The sequence below is a fragment of the Leuciscus leuciscus genome, assembly GCF_965113295.1.
Source record: "Leuciscus leuciscus genome assembly, chromosome: 8".
In the NCBI taxonomy this organism is placed as follows: Eukaryota; Metazoa; Chordata; class Actinopteri; order Cypriniformes; family Leuciscidae; genus Leuciscus; species Leuciscus leuciscus.
In genome coordinates, this window is record NC_138732.1 from 41,220,745 (window position 1) to 41,240,737 (window position 19,993).

General features: G+C 42.0%; 1 protein-coding gene across 1 annotated transcript in view; it reads right to left on the bottom strand.

Moving 5' to 3' along the window:
* Positions 1-2,802: 2,802 nt before the first annotated feature.
* Positions 2,803-19,993, bottom strand: part of LOC309505300 (uncharacterized protein) — a gene marked incomplete at its 5' end in the record, with an annotated part of 38,273 nt that continues 21,082 nt past the window's right edge. The window contains 14 exons of the mRNA XM_082178676.1: positions 2,803-3,493; positions 5,451-5,569; positions 5,651-5,673; positions 5,791-6,021; positions 6,225-6,320; positions 7,443-7,861; positions 9,324-9,903; positions 10,683-10,768; positions 10,869-11,181; positions 12,357-12,555; positions 12,629-12,744; positions 12,804-12,938; positions 15,030-15,275; positions 19,210-19,214. Of these exons, the coding sequence (XP_082034802.1) occupies positions 2,949-3,493; positions 5,451-5,569; positions 5,651-5,673; positions 5,791-6,021; positions 6,225-6,320; positions 7,443-7,861; positions 9,324-9,903; positions 10,683-10,768; positions 10,869-11,181; positions 12,357-12,555; positions 12,629-12,744; positions 12,804-12,938; positions 15,030-15,275; positions 19,210-19,214 (3,113 nt within the window). The 3' untranslated portion in view covers positions 2,803-2,948. The remainder of the gene's footprint in view (positions 3,494-5,450; positions 5,570-5,650; positions 5,674-5,790; positions 6,022-6,224; positions 6,321-7,442; positions 7,862-9,323; positions 9,904-10,682; positions 10,769-10,868; positions 11,182-12,356; positions 12,556-12,628; positions 12,745-12,803; positions 12,939-15,029; positions 15,276-19,209; positions 19,215-19,993) is intronic.

The following is a 19,993-nucleotide window of genomic DNA, read 5'->3' on the forward strand; positions in this document are numbered from 1 at the left end:
AATTTATTTCCAATTTGTGCAAACACTTAATATATGGGAGGTAAAATACAAGTATAGACCAAAATGTGAAGTTAATATTTTTCAAAATTATCTAGTAAATAAAGGATTAAGTCTCATACATGTTTTGTTAATCAGGCTGTTGGTTAGATTTGGCTGTAGCTGTGGGACTGAGCCCAAATGAAAATTTAGAGCTGTAAAATAATGAACTAGAGCCACAGTCTGTTTTCTGCCACTTTCACCTTGTGTCCAGTGGGTCAACACCGGCTCGCACTGACGTGCACGTGGGAACGTACACACGTGTGCGCGTTCACGCTACTGTGTGCACCGTTTGCGGAAAAAGTCTACTCCGTTACACCGCGTGTCTTTCCCGTGCACACCTGTCTCACCGTGTGCACGGCTGCAGAAGGGAGGCACGTAGCGGAGCGGGGATGGTCCGACACCGTGCTCTCGTGCAGGGTACCGGGAATGGACAGATCCGATGCAGCGAATGAATTTATGAGAGCGACAGAGCCTTTTAGTGCTTATTTTAGCACCGGTGATAAGTGCGGCAACGCAGCAACCCCGTTCGCCCAACTTTACTCCACAGAATAAGCATATAAACTCTACACTCACTGTGGATCAGTCGTAGAACTTGCTGCTCTTCGCCTCTTTATCCGATGACTCGTCTGGTCGATCATTAGCGTCCATTTTGCAAAACTTCTTTTGCATAATCCACAACAACAGGCCTGTCTTCCACCTGCCCTGTGCCCATCGCCACTTCTTTTAGATGTTTAACCAGAAAAATCTAAAATCTATTCCCAAAATCGTGCAGCCCTATAGTTTCTCTTGATATCAGTATGTTCACAGTTTTTTTCTTTTTTTCTTTCTTTCAGGGACCAGATGCAACTGAGTCCTGCTGACTTCAACATTCACATGAGTCTCTGTACATGAACATGGTAAAGTGAAAATCAAACACCTTGGAAATGAAAGGTATGTTTTTAGGAATGGCACAAAGGTCTCTGTCTTTGGATCATTGTTTTCAATGTGCTCTTTTGTCATTTGTATTTTTGGATTGTGTTGTGTTGTAAATAAATCCAAACAATCTAAAAGCCATTCTTTTTTAAATCTCCTCATTCTTTGTGCAAGGTTGCTCTGAATGACAGGGCCTGATCGCTCCTAATAGGGCAGTTAGGGGAGTTTCTTTGTCTTTCTCAGGTGTAAAAGCTTACATATTCATGAGATGATCACGTCCCTTCGCATATGGCTTTGTCACACAAAACACGTCTTAGAAATTTTAAATCAATATATTGTCTTATCTGAATGAGCAGTCAGGGTGATTTTCACATAGTTTTGGAGCAAATATTCTAGGCTATGTCATACAATTTTCAAAAGTCTTGTGAAGAAATAATCAGTATGGGTTTCATGGCCTTATTTCAGTGAGAATTTTTTTTTGTATTTTCACAAACCACGCATAAATGTCATTATCTCAAAACTACAAACTTTTACATACATGCTGCTGATATATTATTGTAGCAGAGTTTGTGCTGAATACAGTGTAATAAGACTTTAGCCATGAAAATGTCACTAGTAACAGAAAAAAACACAAATGTCAGAGCATGTCAGACCACCTCCAGGGCCCAGAAAACAGCTCAGACCTCAGAGGGTTAAAGTTGTAAATAAGCCATTAACACTAGCTACAGCATCCGCGTAGTCATTGTTTTGGTTTCCGAGAGAAGCACGTTAGAGCGAGGCTGCGTGTGAGATGCATTCAGGGACCGTAAGAAGTGCAGGAAAGGAGAGTTTTTTTTTTCACAAATGCCCGGAAAATCGGGACAAATATATAACAGTCGAGTTCTCCAGCGGGTGGCAATAGTGGTGACAGGTGTGTTAGTGGTGTGTTATTCAAGTCAGATTAAAGTGGCTCCGACTGTAATTTGCAGCCTGATAAATACATTTTGCCTGCGCCGGAGGCCGGACCTGCCCTCAAGCCGGAAATCCGGCCCCCCGCCAGAATACTTTAATACATATACACAAACCTCACAGCAACACAAACACAATTATTACTCAATAATTTATCCAACTGACCCTTCGCTAAGCCCCACCCTCCTTAGTTACTGTTGCTACACCTGACAAGCTTTCGCGCCTGGCACGTCTATTACAGTATGTATGCACCGGTGTCAGACATTCCCAAGGAGATAGTTAGTGATTTTTGGCAAACAGGTGAGATATCTGAGAGAGCAAGACAAAAGGCACTGCAGTATGCATTCGAGGGATATATCCACGACATAATATGCAACCGATTAGAGAATAATTTCATCAAAATTTAAGCTAAAGCCTATAGGTCCCAGCGCAAGCAGCAGCCGCCTCGTACGCTGACCATTCAAATGGAAAACACACAAATTGATGAACAGCTATGTTCATGCACAGCAGGGTAAGCGAAGGGTCAATTGACTCTAATATGCAGAAGCAGAAAACAGGAAAAAAGCGAGAATTCGTTTCCAAACCTGAGAACGGGCACCATCTTGTAAAAAAAATAGTTTTTTTTTATTTTAAAGCCTTGCCAACAGAACAAAAGTCTATTAACAAAGACTGCATCATTTTATAGTTAAATGGCCCTGGGATATAAGAAATTGGCAGTTTTAATGGGTTTCAATGGGGACATTTTTGTCCTGAAGGTCCTGAGTGTAAATATTTTGTGTACAATGTGGAAATGGAAGAAGAAAATTCTAATAAAAATACACACTTGTGCCAAAAATGATGCAGTTGGCATTAACACAGGAAAAATATATATATATATATATATTTTTTTTAAACCTGAAAGAGACAAACATGTCCTTAAGGAAACACAAGGGTTAATTTGGTTCTAAACTTTACATTGAAGTGTGATTGATCAATGAAACCCTGTGATTACAGTGTTATTATTGAAGCATAATTTGCAAAACTGTATTAATCTAGAAGCAGAATCAGATTTAACTGTGATTTTCTGCTGTAATAAACAGTTTAACTGGTAAGATCCTCAGAGGAGAAGTTGTGCAGACATTACATAAGAATGGAAAGACAGTCTCTGTGAAGGATGTCCTGAATCTGCGCAGACAGTCTTTAGTTACAGGATCAGAGAATGACACTGTTCCTCTGTCATAGTCCAGCTGAACTCTCACACGCTGAAGCTTCTGTTTAACAGTGAAGACAGTGAGGGGTTGCTCTGGGGATTTTGAGATGTATTCGCTGTCCATGTACCGCACACGCCAGACATTAGACTCAAAGAAATCCAGTCCCTCCCTTTGGTTTGATGCTGTTGTTATTCCAAGACTCCAGAGTGTATTGTCTCCAACCTCCACATCCCAGCAGTGTGTTCCTGAGTTAAAGCCCTCAGATCCCAGGATACATGGACACCTGTCAAACCTCTCTGGATTATCAGGAAGTGTTTTATCTCCATCACTGAACGACGCACTGGTCAGATCAGCAGAGAGTGTGAGACGAGGATATGCTGTGTTTGGATCCAGAGTCAACGGAGCTGCAAAGAGAATAACATCAGATTACAGGATGAAATATGATGTATTTAAATATAAAACACATATAACGACTTTGTTGAAAGAGATCATAAATCATGCTATCATAACAATGGTCTTTCAGTTACTGTCAGAATGGATTGAGGCTTCAGGTTTAATATCAGTATTCAAAAAACACTATTGTATCCTAATACATAAACATAAACCATGAGGAATAGACTTTTCATTATGAGTTCGCTGTATGATCTGATGATTTTCTGAAATACAGTTTACATTCACTTGGTAATTCAAGTGATTATTAAATATATTTCTATCAAATCTTAATGTTGTGTGCAGGGCCTGAAGTAAACTTTTTTGACCACCTGCCACAGTAACTTTTTACCAGCCAGTTTTTTTTTTTTTTTTTTTTTTTTTCATAAAGGTGAAAAATAGAAATCACACAAACATTGCTCTTTAACTTGTAAGAATACACATTTAAGTGCTGTCAAGTTATTAACGAAATCATTATAAGTAATAATAACTCTTAGACTATAATTTTTTTAATCTTTTTATTCATTGATTTGCTGTGTAACAGCCATAGTCATATGTCATAGTCATATATACTGACTGCTGCTAATCTGAGTCCACAAAAAAGGAGCAGATGCACTCCTCTTCCTCCACCTCTGCTGCAGCTGCATCTTCCATGAGGTCTGGTCTCCTTGACCGTATGCTGCTGGCATGCCACATCTCAACTGCTGTGCTAGGGTCAAAGTCTTTGATTGAGGGGGAGGACAGATGGACAAAGAGCAGGTCAGACAATGTCTCACATGATTTGAGACTGGACCGCCAACCACCCTACAGAAACAATGACAATTCACAGTTAGCTTGATAACACATGCATGCCAGCGCACGCACGTATACACACACACACACACACACACACACACACACACACACACCGTGCTAACTCAACAGATATAGACCTAAGTTACCGCAGCTCGTATGTAAACAAATCACAAACGGCTGTGTTGATGGCTGATTTAGTCAGTAGACAGTTCCTGGCAACTGTTAATTACAGCCTTCAGGAACCGTTAAGCAGAACTAAATTAATAATAATATTACTGGTAAAGTTACCGGGTACCGGACATTTTCTCACTGGTTCCCAACTCCCAACATACACACGCACACACATCTGTGTAACTGTCATTGTACCGTAACCAACGTCAGCTTTGCTTTATCTCATCTCATCCCATCTCACCAACAGTTTAATACTTACTCGCACATCCAAACGTAGTCAGAGAAGGGCCTCATCTTCTTTCCGATCGCGTGAACGTTCCGAAACAGGAGTCGCATCTTCTCAAACTGCGCTGCTTTCATGGACGTCAGTGCCTTGACCGCAGCGGCCTCCTCCGGAAGCGCAGTCTTTGATATTTTGCAACTTATCGTGTGTAGGTGGCTTTTTGATGACTCGTGGTCCTTAATTGCTTCTAATTTTAAGTTTTTAGTCCCGATTACAAAAGGATTTGACTTCGCTTTCTGAGCCATACATACGGCAGTCACTGCAGTACATTTCGTCTGTACTGCTGTCATAAATCAGCCACTCACGAACCTTGCCGTTGTCGCCAATTGTCCACTTTGTATTAAAACGTCGTCTTTTACTTTTCTTTGACTCATCCTCATCTTTTTGTTGGTTGTTCATTTCAGATGGCCTCTTTACCCCAGTAATGTGCCGCCACATTTTGAGCTAAAATCCAACGAAATAGCGGACAAAAAAAAAAAAAAAAAACAGACGCAAAAAAAACAACTAATGAATCACTCAATTCTCATTGGCTACCCGCCAATGTGGCAGGTAGATTGACAGTTTTACCTGCCAATTGCAAAATTCACCCGCATTTGGCGCGTGGTCGGGTGTTAATTTCAGGCCCTGGTTGTGTTTATATGTGAACTATCTTCTGCACTGGTGTCAAATCTGCTGAGACTCACTGTGTTGGACAGTTTCCAGCATCTTCTTCCAGACTCTGAACGGCAGGTTACCTAGATAACGCGACACATGAATCAAAGCTCCAGAACTCATCCGTGGATCCGGCTGTGAGATCTGGACTCTGAGGAACATTCAGGAGTCAGAACTGCAGTGCATTTGAGTTCAGATCCACTGAGAGAAGAGATACGAGCAGCTCACTTACCTTTCCATTGAGGCCTTAAAGTTCTGGAAAATATAGAGTTTGAAAACATTTTAATATCTTATCAAACACTCTCATTGTCAATGAGTCTCTCTATACAAGTTGTTTTCTGCACAAAGAATGAAGCCAGATTGATTTGTCACCTTTAGAAACGAGACGTCATTGTCTTTCATCATCTCCTCCATGTCTCTGATTGTGTGTGAAAGAGCTGAGATGTGTGTGTTCATCTCCTCCAGCTTCTCCTTCATCCTCTGCTTCTTCTGCTCCTCTTCCTCTCTCAGTGCAGTGATTGTAGCTTCTTCTTCGTCTCTGAGAAACTGATGAAGCTTCTCAAACTCTTCCTTAATCTGACGCTCTGTGTGCTCAGCTTGAGACTGAAATCAAATCACATTCACTTCAATCATCTCAATCAACACAAATCTCGAATACCCGACATATAACGGATCCAGAAGCAGAAGCTGCTCGTCATTTACAGAAATAATCAACTGGAATCCATTATATTAAATATATTAATTTATAACGGTATAAAGTGATCCTCCAGCTGTAATGAAAATGACTCTTGATTCTGTTTCCTCACATTGATGAGTTGAGCTGTTTTCTCAAACTCTCCTTTCTTCTTTTCATTGTGTTGAAGTTTCTGTTGTAAGGGCTTCAGTGCTGTATTGAGCTCCTCCTAGAATTGAACAAAAATACATTTAACACCAGATTACAGTGAAGAGAAGAAAATACAGTGATATGATCATACAATTCTGTGCAAAAGTATTGACCCCCACCCTGATTTCTTCTGTTTTTGTGTAAATCTCATACTAAATTGATTCCGAAATTAAAACTTACCACAAAACAAAGGCAATCTCAGTGAACACAAAGTACAGTTTGTAAATGACAATGTTATTTACTGAAGCAAAAAAAGTTATCCAATACTAACTGGGCCTGCGTGATAATGTATTTGGCCCCATAGTTACTAATTCCTCAAATCTATGAAACTGTATTTATAATGTTGTTCAGCTGGACTAACACAACCAGTCCTGATCACTGCAGCCCTGTTCAATCAAATAAACACTTAAATAGGACTTTTTCAACAGCATGAAGTTGGTTAAAAGGTCTTAAACAGTAACACACTATTGACAAAGGTGAAAGAAACTCCAGGAATAATGATGAAGACGGTGAAATAGCTTTGTAATTCATCACAGACGGATGTATTTCAATCAAAGGCTCTTGGACTCAAAGAACCACAGCGAGAGCCATTATATCCAAATGGAAAAAACTCGGCACAGTAAAACCTTCCCAGAAGTGGCTCAAAGTCACCAAAGGGCCAAGAACAACATCGTAGGAACTGAATTTTCTTATTTTCTATCAGAAAATGCTAAAGCACAATATCCTATCTTTAGTCTGCAAACTGAAGCTCAAGCAACAAGACAATGCTCAAAAAAGCACAATTACAGTTTTGGAGTGGCCTTGTCAAAGGCCTGACTTGAAATCAATGATGTGGCAGGACCTTAAACAGGGAGTTCATGCTTGAAAACCCTCCAGTGAGGCTGAACTAAAGTTGTCCGCTCAATTGTGCTCTTATTTTTTTTTTTTTACAAAATAATGATATCTATGAAAAAGGCTCTACTATTTAGTATGAGACACAAAAACATAAGAAATCAGGATGGGCAAATACTTTTACAGCACAGTAAATGTCATATAAAGTTGAGTAAAATGACATTGAAATAGTAATGCATGAATGTGATGATATCTATGTTTATGACTAATTATTGTTCTTTACATGTGAAACAAGAAACATTTGTCTTACCTTATACAATGAAACCACTTTACTGATGGGTCTGAATTTATAATTGTCATGTTTTTGTGAATTAATACACACTAAACACACCGGCTGTTTGTCCTCCAGACAGAAGAGTTTGAGTTTCTCACTGTGTAAACTGCAGATCTCCTCAGATCCTGATGAACGTTTCTCATTTCTCTCCTTCAGGAACGACTCACACAAGTTTTTTAACGTGAGATTAACTGGAGGATCATCTCTTGAGGATCTTCTCCTGCAGACAGGACACTCCTGAGTTTCCTTAGTTTTCCAGAACTGTTGTAGACACTCTTTACAAATACTGTGACTACAGGACAGAAAAACAGGAACATTGAAGATTTCATAGCAAACAGGACAAATATAATCATCTTCAGCTGCTGAAGCCATTTTCACCGTTTGAGTCTCGCAAACTAAACTTTACTTTCACTTTCTGAACGACGGTTTTCAAAAATGAATCACAATGGGAATCAAAGATCTGCTGTCTGTTCAGAAATGAACATCACAAAAATTCTTCTGTAAAGTTTTTCTCTTTGTTCTCCATTGATTGCTTATTCTTTATTGCTTTTGTTGAGACAAAGTCGGTGTGACAGAAAGGCGAAATAACAAGTCAGTCTCTTCTTGGTTAGTGTTGTAAGAGTTTATGATCACCTTTGGGTGTGTACAAACAGGTCAAACAGGAACGTCAGAATTTCATCAGGTAAAATGTATTCAAAATGGACATGCAATGAAATATTAAAAAATAATGCTGTAAAACTTTGAATAAAACACAAAAGAAACTATTAATTATAAACAACTTCAAAATGCTTATACGTGTTTTATTTACTGTTCTTTATTTGTCAGAGAGTTTCTCCAGGTCTGTCATGATCAAATCAAATCAAATTTTATTTATGTAGCACATAAAAACAACAGTAGTTGGCCATTGTTCTGTACAACAGAATAAATATCTAAAAAACTAAAAAAGAGCGCAAAGGGAGTTTACATCAAAAACACCAATCATAAAATTCAACATTAATTTTCTGTCATGCTCAAATCAAAAAGGAATAAAGATCTGAGTGACTTTGACAAGGGCCAGATTGTTATGGCAAGGTGAATGGCTCAGAGTATCTCTGAAACTCAAGGCTTGTGTGTCGCTCCCGGTCAGCAGTGGTGAGGATTTACCAACAGTGTCCAAGGAGGGACGAACACACACCGGCGACAAGGTGTTGGACACCCAAGACTCATCGATGGACGAGGGCAATGAAGGCTATCCCGTCTGGTCCGAAACAACAGAAGGTCTAGTGTGGTATAAGTCACACAACTTTAATGATGTTATGGGAAGAAGAAGTTTTATTTATATAGCGCCTAAGGTCGCTTTACATGAGAGGAATGTGTCACAACACACAGTGCACCACATTCTGCTGCGTATGGGGCCAAAGACCAATCAGAGTGCCTATGATGACCCCTGTCTACCTTCAAAAGAGTCTACAATGTGTATGAACATAATTCATGTGCCTGGGAAGCAGCTGATCACAGAGCTCATGTGTTTGCTCATGCATTGATGTCAAGAGCTCCTGTTAAGTGGACTGATAACTTTAATGATGGCATAAGGCCCAATGAAACAGGGAGCCAATTTCCGAGTGGGCGCCTGAAGGGGTAAATTGCGTGTGGAGAGCCAAACTCTCTGTCCTGGTTCGGCAAAGAGCTGACCTCACCCTCCTCCAAGTGCGACAACAGCGCAGTATAAAGGCCTGGACCGAGGGAACGGTGGCATCAGGTTACTGAGAGGGAAACAGAGGCGGGTGGTAGCTCAGATAACAAGAAAATGGGGACAGGCCAGTGGACGACGACGGCAGAGGATTATGAGTGTACTCCGCCCATGTCAATTGCTCGCACCAGGAGGTGGGGTTATGAGCCACCAAACAGCGGAGCATCGACTGAGGTCCAGATTAGCGCGCTCAGTTTGGCCATTACTCTGTGGGTGAAACCCTGATGACAGACTGGCAGTGGCACCAATCTGTCGGCAGAATTCCCTCCAAAAGATAGAGACAAACTGGGGTCCCCTGTCCGAAACCACATGAGAAGGAAGCCAGTGAATCCTGAAGACGTGGTCCACGACCGCCCTCACAGTTTCTTTAGCCGACAGAAGCTTAGAGAGAGGTATGAAATGAACCACCTTAGAAAATCGGTCAACGACAGTAAGAATCACTGTATTGCCGCTGGAGGGGGGAAGGACCGTGACGAAGTCTAGGGCAATATGGGACCAAGGGCAGGAGGGAATAGAGAGGGGATGAAGCAGACCATCAGGAGGCGAATTACCGGACTTCTGCTGGGCACAGACAGAACACAACGCACAAATCATCGCGCCTACAATCATACAGGCGATGGGGAAGGAGAGAAGCGGCCCGGGAACGACTGAACACCACTCGCAGATCGTGGTACTTATCCGGAACGCCAGATCAATCAATCGATTTGCCTGAAAAACAGACAAAGAGGAAACAGGGGGATCAGCAGAGACAAGACAATTGTCTCTTGGTGGTTGCCAGACGTGGTGAGACTCACTGGGGCGGTGGCCAAATGAATATTAGAAAGTGAGCGGCCATCCAGGGCGAAAGCCGTAGAAGTCTCTTTTAACTCGTGAAGGGGGAAACCGTGTTCAACAGCTTACGTCTCGTTGAGAAAGTTACCCTCAGCCTCGGAGTCAATTAAAGCAGATGTGCAGGTGACAGAAGTGGTACCCCAGCGAAGAATGGCTGCGTAACTTGAAAGATGGGGATAATGAGCGGTGTTTGCAGTAGTGAACTACTGGCGAGCTCTCTCTTTTACCGAGCATGTGGCGACGAAATGTCACGGTATGAAATGCACGTCGGTGCAGATCAAAACCTTAATTTTTGTCAATACAAATGGCTAATTCCACCAGTGTCACAGTGTCTGGTTTGTGTATCCCGGGTGTCCACTAGATGTCTCTTCCCCATACTGTCACCATTACTTCATGAACTGCATTTCCCACAATCCTTGTCTGGACTCATCACTGATCATTGCACTCAGCTGTTCCCTATCACATTGTTAGTATCTGTGTATATATACCCTGTCTGTTTAGTGTTTGTCACGGAGTCCTTGTATATTGTCACACCACTCCTGGAAGTCTGTTTTTGCTTGTTCCTTGTTTTTGGATTGCCTTATTGGATTTTGACCCTTGCCTGGACTAGTTTGTGAGTACGGAGTTCCCAAATAAATACTGCGATTGGATCTTACCTTTTCCTGTGTGTGTGTATCGTGACAGAAGGACTCCGTCATGTCAAGATCCAGCAGTGTGGGTTTCCGTATCCTTCCCCCTACTACTGGGAAGAAGAGAATGCAGCAGAGTGGGATTTCTCGAGCCGGAGAGCCGGAGCCTCGTATGACTTTATTTGAGTGTTTTGCTTTGTGGGCTCGTATCACTGAGGAGAGTGCTGCGCTCCCTGTGGATTCCGGGGAGACAGCAGCATCCACTTGCTCCCGAACACGGCGGAGGAGGAAGACTTCCTGCCTCCCTAATGACCCGGAGACCGTCCCGGAGCAGATCGCTGTCGTCCCGGAGGCCGTGCCCTTGCAGCCTTCTGTCGTCCCGGAGGCCGTCCCCGTGCAGCCCGCTATCGTCCCGGAGGTCGTCCCCATGCAGCCCGCTGTCATCCCGGAGATCGTCCCGGAGCAGCCCACCATCAGTCCTGCCACGGCTAAGAGGGCTGTCTTCCTTTTTTATGCATTGGCTGTACTGCATGCATGGAGGAGACACAGGAGTTATGCCGATCCCGAGACTGTTCACGTCACGTCTGCCGATCCAGAGACTGTTCACATCACGTCTGCCGATCCAGAGACTGTTCACGTCACGTCTGCCGATCCAGAGACTGTTCACGTCACGTCTGCCGAGCCAGTGTCTCCGGACAAGATGGCCGCCGCCGAGCCTGTGTCTCTGGACAAGATGGCCACCGCTGAGCCTGTGTCTGTTCCTGAGCCTGTGCCTGTTCCTGTGCCGGTGTCTGTTCCTGTTCCTGAGCCGGTGCCTGTTCCTGAGCCGGTGTCTGTTCCTGTGCCGTGGCCTGTTCCTGTGCCGTGGCCTCCCGAGGGGTCGTCTCCGCCGTGGCCTCCCGAGGGGTCGTCTCCGCCGTGGCCTCCCGAGGGGTCGTCTCCGCCGTGGCCTCCCGAGGGGTCGTCTCCGCCGTGGCCGCCCGAGGCGTCGTCTCCGCCGTGGCCGCCCGAGGCGTCGTCTCCGCCGTGGCCGCCCGAGGGGTCGTCTCAGCCCTGGCCGCCTGCACGACCTGCTCCATCCTGGCTACCCGAGGGAAAGTCTCCGTCCTGGCCGCCCGATGGACTGTCGTCTCAGCCCTGGCCGCCCTATGGACTGTCTGCTTCGCCCTGGTCGCCCGATGGACGGTCTGCTTCGCCCTGGCCGCCCGATGGACGGTCTGCTTCGCCCTGGCCGCCCGATGGACGGTCTGCTTCGCCCTGGCCGCCCGATGGACTGTCTGTTTCACCCTGGCCGCCGGCTAAGCCATCACCCTGTTCCTGTACCCCTCCATGGACCTGGCCCCCCATCCCTCCCGCTGATCCTCCACCGTTCCACCTCCCTCCTGGACTCTTGTTTAGTTTTTTTTGTGTGTCTTGGAGCATCTGGTAGCCACTCCGTAGGGGGTGCATTTCCCACAATCCTTGTCTGGACTCATCACTGATCATTGCACTCAGCTGTTCCCTATCACATTGTTAGTATCTGTGTATATATACCTTGTCTGTTTAGTGTTTGTCACGGAGTCCTTGTATATTGTCACACCACTCCTGGAAGTCTGTTTTTGCTTGTTCCTTGTTTTTGGATTGCCTTATTGGATTTTGACCCTTGCCTGGACTAGTTTGTGAGTATGGAGTTCCCAAATAAATACTGCGATTGGATCTTACTTTTTCCCGTGTGTGTATCGTGACAACCAGATCATCCAGGTGTGAGGGAAACTCTTGTGCAAAAATCTCATCCTTCAGCTCCTCATTCAAACCTTCCAAAAAGTGTGCCGTGAGTGCTGCTTCATTCCACTCACAGGTGGCAGATAAAGTCATTGGCATAATCAGCCGCGGAGCGCCTTCCTTGACGAAGTGCTGCCAGCTGGCGAGAAGCCTCGCGACCAAAGACAGAACAGTAAAAAACCTTCAACATCTCCTCCTTGAATAAATCAAACTGTTCACAGCAATCAGCCCCCGCCTCCCAGACTGCCGCTCCCCAATCCCGGGCTTGACTCGTAAGAAGGGACACCACATACGCAACTTTGGCACTGTCGGCGGCATACGTGACAGGCTGAAGGGGAAACACCACCTCACACTGGGTAAGAAATGCACGGCACTCAGTAGGCTCACCGGAGTAGCAGGGAGGTGTGTCACGACCCAGACGATGATGGCTGGTCTTGGACAAACTTCACCGACAAGTGTGAGATCACCCAAATATTTCTTACGCAGATCCATGTACAAAGTCTTACAAGAAATGCTTCCCGTCTTCAATCACAGAGGTATTAGTTAGATTACAATCATACAGGTGCTCTCTGTCATTGGTATACTACTCCATCTACCTGTTTCTATAGCTAAACAATGCCCTGAGCCTCTGAACAAGAACAGAGATCGTACCAATACACACAGTCCCAAAACAAATGATTGTCTCTTCAAACTGACAACAAAAGGAGCACAAGGGGGAAATAATATTATTAAATTTAGCAAGTATATAATTAATTGGATAGCAATTGTGAACAATTTTCATAGAGACTTCAACAACTAACAACATAAAAGTCCACAAAAGACAAGGGGAACACAAGGCCGGAATCATGACAACCAACATATCTCGAAATGTCTAAAGAATTAGAGGTGATGTTATTATCAGTTTTAAGAGTAGTTCAATTATTTCTCTTGCGATTTTGTTTCTCTAAAGCAAAGAAATAAATCGAATTTCTTTCCCCTTGTTCCAGCCATTTTGCTCGAGACCTTACAAATGCCCCTTTAGCCATATCAATATACATATTATCTATTTCCTCTTTTAATTTTTTCATTAAATTTTTCTTCTTCCTCTGAAAGATTAGCCTTAGTCATTAAAACATTTAATTTATCCATAATACTAATTCCTTTTTTTAATATAACTTTACTTCGTTTAATTGCTATTTCTCTCATTTTTGAAAAATTCCCATTTTTGTATGTTATTAATTTTGTTATTATAAAATATGATTTTTACTGTTTTTTTTTTTTTTACTAAATCACAAAACTCATCATCTTTTAATAAATTATTATTTAGTTTCCAATAACCACGTATATTACCGTTTTGTTGTTTTGTTCCTGCTAAATGGATTGAAATTAAATTATGATCAGAAAATGGGGCATATATGTGATGATTCTGACACAAACTGCAGACCAGGGAGATATAAGCCATAGATCAATTCTAGACTGTACGGATCTACTGACGTTGCTCCAGGTAAATTCGTTAATGTCAGGGTTTAAAAAAACGCCAAACATCTATAATTGCCAGTTGTTCACAATTAATCTTACAGGTACTCTATCTACAAGATCATCTGGAGCATCATTATAATCACCTCCAATAATCAAGTGTGCATCCTTATATTTGTTTTTAAAGGCTTCAAGTTTCATACAAAGTTGTAAAAGCATTATTTTTGCTTGAGCTGTATTGTTATAGTTATATAAATTTCAAACTATAAAGAAGGAATTGTCTAATTTGAAAACGAAGATTATCCATCCACCCTCATTTGAGGTCACTGATTCAGTTATATATCCTTTAAATGTATTAAGTAGAATGGCGACACCTGCTGACTGTTGAGAGGCATGACAGAAATAACATATATCACCCCACTGTGCTTTCCAAAACTTCACATCATTGTCCACCGAATGAGTCTCTTGTACAAATATCACATCAGCATTTTTTCGTCTACTGAATAAAAAGATTGATTTCCTTTTGGTGCTGTAACGAATACCCCTGACATTCAAACATATTATTTTTAAGGAACTAAAATGGAAGTCTTTCATAAAGTAAAAAAAAAAAAAACTGAACTGGATGTCTGTTAAAGTTATACGAACTAGTTAAAGAAAAGAAAACTCTGAGATAAGAAACATCAGAGATTAGCTTACCGCCAAGTAGAAAACTCTGAACATGAGTAGGCTACCTCAATTAACTCCTCAAATTCTTATTTTAATTATTGGAGTGAACATATTGCTCTTTTCATTGTATACAAGGAGAGCAAATAAACCCATTAATATTGAGTGGGATTATAATTAACTTGAAAATTTTACCTCACATTAAGGGAAGTTTAACAAGTGATGCGGTGTGTCTCACACCCTTAATGATGACAGCATGACCCTGCCATTTCGTTGTCTCTCCGTCAGCACGCGCTTGCTTCACAAGAGGCCAGAGTTTATTTCTGCATTGTCTCTCCTGTTGGGTTAAATCCTCATTCATCCGGAGGTTGTTTCTCTTCATGACATCAGCGTTGAGGGAAGCTCTCCATAGTTTTAATCTGTAGGTGCGCATGGTAAACTGAATGATGACTGGACGTGTGCTTTTATCCTCTCTCTGGCGTCGACCCTGTGCACAGTGTCCACCATGAATCCAAGCCTGCTCTTTTCCTCTGGAATGATTTCCGCAATAATCTCCAGCACCTCATTCCTCACATCCTCGTTGCTGTTTTCTGGAAGATTCAGAAGACGAAGATTCCGTCTCCTACTGTACCGCTCCGACTCTTCTTGTTTCTCCCTCAGGATTGCCATCTGGTCACTCATCTTCTTTACTGTGTCCTCAGGACCTTTCCACTGGATTTCCAGGCCTTTTACATGTTCTTGCTGTAGCACACGGCTCAGTAACTAGATCCTATAAAATCAAAACTATGGACCAGAATCAGAAGATTTGGATCGACTCACTGAAGCAAAAATTTGCAAAGATGTTAATAAGAAAGAATGAAATAAATGAACCACTCAGACCACAGGAATGCAGCTAATTAATGAAAAAGTAAGTGTATTTTTTCTATTTGTTTGCTCTTTTGCATGAGTTGTATCTTTTAAAAAATTGAAAAAATGAAAGAAAAACAAAAGAAAAACAAATAATGACAGTAACACACAGTATTTCAAATAAATGATAAATACAAAAACTTTAAGTCAAAATTTCCCAATATCAACTTCTGAAACTCAACCTCAGTTTCTCAATTTCAAGTTCAATGTCTTGTTTTCAAATTCCAAAAAATTACTGAGTAGGAATGTTCATCAAAAATGAATGCAGTTCAGTAAATTAAGAGAGAAAAAAAAACTTAATTTTGTCTTAATCCAGGAAACCTTGAAAAAACGCAATGTATGCAGTTCTTTACTTCCATAGACTGTAGATCACAGTTATGTTCTAGTTCCTCATTCCTGCTCCTATCTCCTATATCATTCAAATATATATTTTATTGAAAGACTATTTTCAATGAAATGTGATTATCTTCATATTTTTTTTTTCTTGTAGTGGATCAACTAAGAGCAAAGAAACAACCACAGATGAGCTACAATAGCAGACAGAGCTCTACTACTAAACTCTTAAGACATTTCCCCAACATTGCTCTGACACTTAAATACGGTGATGGACTGATTCTCTAAAGCCGATGACAGAAGATCAATTCTGAGGTTATCTATATATCTCAAAATCTAATGACACCAGATTCAACTGATGATCACAAAAGTAGGAGTCCTTTTTCTTGTATTAAAGGACAAATTAGTCTTTAAAACCGAAAGCCACATTAGTTTTCCACCAGTCTCTTCACGACGTACATAATCAGACCTGCAAACTCCTCAGACTAAAAAAGGTGACGGGGGGGGGGGGGGGGGGGGGGGGTGCAGACTAACTTTTTTTTTTTATACATGCCATGGGATTAATCAATGCATGCTGATGAATGATGTATAATAATAATAATTAATCTGCATACCCTAGTTTTGCACTGATGTAACAAGACTGACAGTGACACAATAAGACCTCATGTTAGCATCTTTTTACTCTTAAAAAAAAATATTAAAAAACATGTATGTTCTTTAATGTTTGATTATAATTTTACTGTCTTCACATAGGGATGGGATTTGATAAGATTTTATCAATAATAATGCCACTGACGATTCTGATTATCGATCCAATTCTTTAACGATTCTTGATAGCACTGTGTGGAAAAATGTTTAAAATGCTTTTAAAAAAAAAAGTGGTTTTATTTATTTTAAAGTTTAAGCTTGAGTTAGCAAACTGTACTTTTTATATAATGTATGTAATAAATAGAACCATATTGTAAAGTGTTACTGATTAGTTATACACCGATTCAGACGTCTCCTGAGTTCACTGTTGGAAAGATCAGTTGTTTTAACGATTCATTAAAATGAATCGGTTCAAAGGAGTCATTATTAGTTCGCGAACTGGACGTGTCAGGCGCGTTGTGTGATTATCCCAGCAGTTAGGACATGGACATCCAAGATTTGTGTCAAGTTGTCAACATAGAAAACATTTCATCACTGTATAGTTTTATTTCGTTTAATTAAAGTGTTGTTTTATGTCAGCTGAATGTCCGGAACGCTTTTCAGAGAAGATAAGGAAACTTATTTAGCACAATTCACACCCAGGCCAGCAGTATAATTCAGGGGAAAAAAAATCTCCGAATGCTCCACACGAAACTTTGGTCTTCCGACCTTTCACCACCGTGTCGATTTATTTTGATCAATATGTGCGAGGGAGAGAGAGCAACACAGTCGTTTACACAGAGAGTGCGCGCGCGCGACCGGCTCTCTCTCTCTCTCTCTGGTCGTTCTTTTAGTTAAAACATGCGCCCTGTCACAAACGCAGCCGTTCATCTACATTACTCACCGATCAAATAAGACTTTGGCTGGACAAAAATTCACTTTGGCGGGCGCTAAAACAAGTTCAATGCAGGAAAATTCATGCGTGAGTTTCCATTAGACTCGCACGGTAGCCAGGCAAATGGCGAGCTCAGCTGTTGTTGACGCTAGGTGTGTTCGACATCGGCTGCGGCTGGATGTAACCGATCGGCGAGAGTAGCCGCGTGCAGGCGGGGAGGAGCTGCAAACGGAGACGTGAAGTCGGACACTCTCTGGTCCCCGTAGTGACAGCTCACGTGTTGTTTGCATACTTTACCCCAGCTGCAGTGAAATAAATGCAATATTTGCCAAATAATACACAGATGTTTCAGAGACATTTTCATTCAATACTTTATGTACTGCTTCATACAGCGTCTGTTTGAACAAGAATAAAGTTCAACATTTAGCTACTATCAATGAAGTGGAGTCTACGTTTTTTAAGCAGTTTTAATTTGATAAACATGACACAATATAACATGACAACGACATGAAAAGAGTGTTCACTGTTATAATAAACTGATTTGAGAGCTTTAGAGGAACTAAAGGTGTTCGAATAAACACGAAACACACGTGATCGTTGTCATGCGGTGAATCCGGCCAATCGTGGAACAGCTGTGTCGTCATCAGCCCACGTGCAGCCCAGTGCAGCCGCTCTTGAGAAGCTGCGCTGGCTGAGTTCTCCGGCTACTCTCGATTTGCTCTCGCGGTACTTTGATGGCATACGTCACAGTCACGTGGCGTCGGCGCTGTATCAAGTCGGACAAAATTTCTATCCGGCATGCACTGCTTTAAGTCAGCCGCCGATCGGTCTGCGCAGAGCTGCATGAAGTCGAACAAGCCTGCTGTGTGTGTCATGGTGTGTGTGCTTCAAGATTATGACGCAAGTGCTAAGATTCCGATTGGCCAAGAGAAAAAGTGCTAAGATTCCGATTGGCCCAGAGAAATGTAAATTATAAGAATTATCCAATAATGTTTCGAAATTCTAGCCTGCATGGTAGTTTACTGTGAGAAACAATTGACAGACAGACTTCAGCAAATGTCCTTTGAGTTCTTTATTTACGGCCGGGAGAGTACTCGAGCAATTCTCAGAGAATCTCACCCAAGCAAAAGAATACATCAGGTTTTATAGGACAAAGACAGACACATCAAAATAAAATCAGCGTGACTAACATGTCACCTTCTATCAATATAGCCCCTTTCACACAGCGCGATGATCCCGGCAAATTGCCAGAGCGCCTTCTGTGTGAACGCAAACACGACCCGGGATTGATGCCAGCATCGATGCCGGGTTGGGGACCTAGTAACATTGCCGTGTTCAGTCCCGGAACGCGTGCTGTGTGAACAAAAGCCGTAATAATGCCGTGTCGTAGTGATGACGCTGAAGCCGGGATCGTTTGCTAGCGATGAAACGGTACGTAATGCGCAAGTTTATGATCGAATTAGAGAAAAAAAATGCAAAAGCGTGGTTTCTCGAGAAAGAAATCGCAGCTCATTAGCAAACTTAAGACGCTGCTGAGACATTATGTCACGTCGATGTCACGTGTCTTTACGGGATTTTTACGGGTTGTGTGTGAACGCACTCTCTGATTCCGGAAAATCACTGGCAGTGTGAATGAACCAAAATCAAACGAACCCGGGTCAAATCCCGTGTCACTTTATCCGTGTATTTTCCGGAATCTCTGTGTGAAAGGGGCTTATGATTGGTTAAACTGGTAAAGCAAGCCCCTCCCTTCTTTACCCTCTATTACTGGCATAAGCAAAATCATCAAAAAAAAAACATTGTAAAGGGTTAACAGTCAGTTGATTACTCAATATATATCATGACATAATGCAGGCAAAGAACAGAATGTTTTGGTGACATTGTGTTCAACCTTTATCAAAAGGTTAGTAAGACCTGACCTAAAAGAAGAAGTAAAATTTAGTTTGTTATATTGTTAGACCTAGAAGAGGAAGTCAGGTAAAAGTTTGTCATAATGTTAGACCCAAAGGAGAAGTCAGGTTAAAAGTTTAACAGGTTGAATTAAAGGACAAGTTCGGTATTTTACACTTAAAGCCCTGTTTACAGATCGTATCTGATGAAATAGAACGGTTAAGATTAAAATTTGGACACATGCTGCTGTCCCGAGAATTTTAGGTTTATTTCGCTTCACCCCCCCACCTCCACAATGGTTGTCTATATGCACTGGAACATTCCGTCCTAAAAACACATTAAACTTTCGTTTACAAAGACGTGAAACTCACCGAGTGGTCAGGGGTGTTCACTGATATGTTCCCTCAAAAATCGCTGAAAAAGATGCATTCCAACAGGTTTTATCGTAGTTTTTGTCCAACTCCATTGACTCCATAGGACGTGCTGTGAGACCGCAGCACCTTTACGGTATTACTCCGCCGCTTCTTCTTCTGCTTCTTCTGTGTATTCAATGAAATGCCCGTGGTTTGCTTGCAATTGGCAAAGGTGCATTATCGCCACCAACTGGGCTGGAGTGTCTATTATTCAAGCTCTCAACGGAAGAATCACAGGTGTGACGCGTTTGGCAAAATAGGTCCACAAAAGCGAAATAAACCTAAAATTCTCGGGACAGGAGCATGTGTCCAAATTTTAATCTTAACCGTTCTATTTCATCAGATACGATCTTTAAACAGGGCTTTAAGTGTAAAATACCGAACTTGTCCTTTAA